At 57.4% G+C, this 4,691-nt stretch overlaps 1 protein-coding gene across 1 annotated transcript; it reads left to right on the plus strand.

The window, feature by feature from the left end:
* Positions 1 to 866: 866 nt before the first annotated feature.
* On the plus strand, positions 867 to 2,750 carry LOC112116473 (synapse differentiation-inducing gene protein 1; the record flags this gene model as incomplete). Its single annotated transcript, XM_026646820.2, has 2 exons — positions 867 to 1,366; positions 2,602 to 2,750. Coding segments are annotated over exons 1-2 (614 nt in total), but the record flags the coding sequence as incomplete, so codon positions are not given.
* Positions 2,751 to 4,691: the final 1,941 nt, after the last annotated feature.

Genomic DNA, 4,691 nt, shown 5'->3' on the forward strand with positions numbered 1-4,691 from the left:
GGTGGTGACCCATAGGGAGCTTTGAACTCCTCTGAAGCTCAGGGCAGCTTACGGGGCCAGGGGGAGCACGGGATCCCTCCTAGCAAAGCCTCTCTCGCTGGCCCTGCGCCTGGCTGAAGTGTGTAGAAAGGGGCGGTGAGTCTTCGACACTCTCTGTGCGAACAGGGCAGGCCAGCTTCCAAGATGTGTGTTTTCAGTGCGAAAGCGTAAACCCCGGGCCGGCTCGGGCCCGTCGCTTGGGCGTTCCCTCTTGTTCGATGTGTTAAACTACAGGGGTTCTCAGACTTCATTGCACTGCGACCCCCTTCTGACAACAAAAACTACTACCCGACCCCGGGCGGGGGGCCCAAAGCCCCACTGCCCCAGGTGGGGGGGGGAGGTCAAAGGTGAAGCTCAAGGGCTTCAGCCCCAGGCAGGGGCCTGTAACCCGAGCCCCGTCGCCCAGGGCTGAAGCCCTTGAGCTTTGGCTTTGGCCCTGGGCAGTGGGGTTCGGGCTTCAGCCCCGGGCGCCAGCAAGTCGAACCAGCCTTGGCGACCCCATTAGAACGGGGTCCCGACCCACAGTTGAGAACCCCTGCGTTAAAGTCTTGCTTTAAAAGGACTCGGTTAGAAAAGGCCTGGGAAGTCCCCACTCCTGCTAGCTGTGGTGTGCACTTGGGGCTCTGGGTGGGCCGGGCGATCTCTCTGCGTGGAGCGGCTGGCAGGATCGGGGCCTACATTGCTTCAGTCGTTACACCTGCTATCAGGTGTCGGATGCAGATTTGGGAGGTCCTGCTATTTAATTTTCATGTTAGTATTTATTTCACCCCCCCCCTCAGGAAAATGGGAGCCATTACTCCAGTGTGACCAGTGTTTCCGAGTGACCAGCTAAGATCCCTGTGGGAGGAAGGTGAAGAACAATATGGATGGGCTCCTAGAACAGACCAGTGTGTTAATGCACAGTAAAATCGCTGAAGCTGGGAAAAAGAATGGCTTAATTAACACCAGGAACTTAATGGCGGAGAACAGAGATGGCCTGGTCTCCGTGTACCCAGCCCCACAGTACCAGAGCCACATCGTGGGGAACCTCGCTGCTCAAAGCAGGAGCGACCCGGTGCAGCAGCTGCTGGACCCCAATACGCTCCAACAGACCGTGGGGTCCCACTACCGCCCCAACATCATCCTCTACTCGGAGAATGTGCTGCGCTCCTGGGGGGAGAGCGTGAGCGCCGAGTGCTGTGAGACCACCTTCATTGAGGACCGCTCCCCCACTAAGGACAGCCTGGAGTACCCCGACAGCAAGTTCATCGACCTCTCCGCTGACGACATCAAGATCCACACCCTCTCCTATGACGTGGAGGAAGACGAGGATTTCCAGGAGCTGGAGGTCAGATATTGCATGTTGCCTGATCGGCGGGGGATGGGGGGGGCGTTATTTCAAATGGTGTGGGAGGGGCATGATGCTCATTTCGAGGACTGGTGTGGCCCCGATCCGGCAAGGCACTTGAGCACACGCAGGACTGTAACTCATCAGGTGAAACCTCCAGCCCCATTGTAGCCACAGGCAAAATTCACATTGACTTCAGTGGGGCCAGAATTTCACCCGTTCGCTTCAGTAGGGAGCCTCACAGGCTTACAGTGGTGCACATGCTTTGCTGGGCTGCGGCCTGGGTCGTCTTGCCTGGATCTGGCTACCCCAATTGCCCTAAGAAGCGTGTCCACATAAGATGTTACTGTATTAACAGCCCTGAACCCAACAAAGTTCTAACTATGTTGGTTGGTGCAGATGTTCCAAGTGAAGGTGAGTCCATAGCCTCACATGGTCCAAATAGAACCTAAGAGCTAAATATTTCTGTATGTTGTTCCCTGGCCAGGGGATTTCTCCATTCAAAAAGGGCCGGATGGGAAGAGTTTGCAAGCTTCCGTTTTCCCTAGGGCTAGCATTACCCTTTGATTGGCTCAGAGAAGGGCAACAAAAGGCAGGAATGGTTTTTTCTTTGCTGTTTCTGTACGATAGGGCAGGGAAAGGGGAATTCTTCACGGCCAGTTTAGTGGCCGCCATACCGTCTTGGCTACTAACTCCACGCGAGAGACGTTGTCTTCGCAAGGTGTGCCAGAGGAGTTTCTGTAAGAACCCTGTCCTGCGGCGTTTGCCAGTCAGCTCTGGGGGCTGGGATTTTAGGAGAACAGATTGAGCAGCTGTCCCCTTCAAAGCCAGCTCTTCCCCGTGGGGTTTGATGTAGATAATTACAGTGGGCGTTTAATTGCATGGTGCTGTTGTTGACACATCTGGCCCTAACTCCTGCTCCGAGAGCCCCTCCCTTTAGTTGAACTCAAACCAGCCAGGCCTCCCGAGGCCACCTGGAATTTCAGTGAGAGCATGGTGCGAGCTGCAGACGTGCTGGGGGGATCAGTGGAGGGCCTGTGTGCACGCTGAATGGGCCTCTCCCTCTTGCACAGGGTTCTGTGGTTTTTAACAACAAAAGATACAAAAGGAGCCCAGTCCAAACGTGCCCTGTTGTGGTCCGGGGGGCTCTTCCTGCTAAGTCTAATGGCTGTTCGATTGGGTCTGCGGAGGCGTGGTTCTGTAAAACCGGAGGCGCTTTCCCTCTTTGCTTTCAGAGGAGGAAGGAGAGACGCCCTCCTTCCCCTCCTATTGCTGTAGGGAGCAGCATCGGCTGGTGGCTCAGGCGCTGGGCTCAGGAGACCTGCGTCCTGCTCCCACGTCTGCCCCCGACCTTCAATGTGACCTTGCAGCATTCTGTGCCCTGGTTAGATCGCCCAGCCTCTGGAGCCAGGCGCGTCTCACGCTATGCGCACGGACAGCGCCTGGCACAACCCAGCCCCCATCTCAGTTGGGGGCTCCAGCTGCTACTGTTCTACCACAAAGAAAATTCTGCTGGGGGGGGGGCGAGGGAGCTGGGCCAATTGCTGTATTAGCACAAGTGCTCCGAGCAGCCATGGGGCGTCCTCACCTCGGGTCCTGGGTAGAGTTCGGGTCACCCCAGCTGGGGTGAGTATCTCCAGGGGAAATGCGCGGTGGAGGTGCCCGTCTGAGGAGAGAGCGGCAGGGAGTCTGCGTGTCTGAGAGAGGCGAGGAGGAATGTGTGTTGTGTCCACCAGGCACAATGGGGCCCTGGTCTCAGTCGAGGCCTCGAGCGCTGCTGTACTACAGCAAACACACAGCAATTGTCCCCCTGCCCCAAACAGGGACCCCGTCTCTCCACACCGCGTGTGGGGGTCTATTGTCTCGGTGCCGAGTGGGCACTGGGGCTGCGATAAGCGCTTGAACTCGGGCTGAGATGATGGCGCGCGTGTGTGTGTGTGTGGGGGGGGGGAGTAGCTCTGTGCATGATCCCGCTAGCAAAGACACAGGGCTAGGCCCGTGCCAGGCCTGCAGCCTCGCTGAGCCCACAGGCGTCTGGCTCGAAGCCAGAAGAGCGCTGCGTTAGCGCGGCTGGCTCTGCAGAATTGGCAGCCACCGGTGGGAGCTGAACCTTTGTGCCAAGCCAGCTCTGATAGCAATCGCAACACCCCGCACTGCTTAAGAGAGTCCCCGTCACGGAGCAGGGGCCCTGCTGACGGAAAGGGATAGCAGGGGTCAGCATGAACGGGCTGCCTCGACCCACCGCGCCCGGATCAACCTGTTCACTGGGCCCCCCAGTGCAATAGCAACTGAGCACCTCAGAATCGACAGCGAAGGGAACCTCCCGGCACCCCTGTGAGAGAGCGAAGTGTTCCCGGCCTGAGACACAGAGACGTTCCGGCCCAGGCTCTCCTAAGGAGCTGGGTCCCTAGCTCCCAGGGAGTTCAATGGAACTCAGACGTCTCAGTAGCTTGGAGGGTAGGAGCCCCAGGTCAGAGTCTATGGCAGGCCCAGGACTTGAACACAGAGCCCTGATCTCTAGTCTTCTGCCTCAGCCCCACCCCCCATCTTCACAGCCGCTCCCATGTCTCGCCCCCTGCCTGCCCCCTCACGGTGCTCTGAATGTGACACCGAGAGGAAACCGCAAAGGGTGGGTCTCCTGTGGGGGTCCCCTGGCATGGGAACGTGCGGCCCAAACATGCCTCTCTGGGTGCGGCCCCTGCATCAGTGGCTGGAGGTTGCCACAGCATGAATGAAGACAACATTAGCGCAGCAGCTGCTGAGGCGGGGACTGAGCCGCGCTGGGTTGTTAATGACATACAAATGTCTCTGTCTAAAAGAAGAAACGGGCTTCTGAATGACACCGCGGAGCGTGCTCATCCCCAGTTATTGGTGAGCGAAGGGGTCTCCCTCCTCCTGGTACTAAAACGGAGGAAGGGAAAAGGGTTTCATCCCACAGCTTCCCTGGCTGTGCCGCAGAGTTGTTAAGGCAGATCAGCAGTAAAGGGAAATGTGAGCAGAGATCCAAGTCTTTTTTCATCAGCCTTTGGAGAGACGCAGAGAATTTGATCCTGCCATCCCGTATGCGCGGCACATCGCTGCGTATCTGGGAGAATCAGCTGCGGTGCCAAGAGACACTTGGATGTGAGTTGCATGGCCCAGTGCCCATTCAAGGCACAGATTTGCAAGGGAGGTGTTGTCTTCCCCACACATCTGCGTTGTGGCTTCTTTCTGGGGCTAACCCCCAGCAGCAGACCCTTTCTAGGCGGGCCAATGTGTGACCTTGTCTACATGGGGAAGTTATACCGGTTTGAATTTACATTGGTTGTTAAACTGATTTAGCTAA

Source organism: Terrapene carolina, unplaced genomic scaffold, assembly GCF_002925995.2.
Source record: "Terrapene carolina triunguis isolate 2854851 unplaced genomic scaffold, T_m_triunguis-2.0 Scaffold44932, whole genome shotgun sequence".
Classification (NCBI taxonomy): Eukaryota; Metazoa; Chordata; order Testudines; family Emydidae; genus Terrapene; species Terrapene triunguis.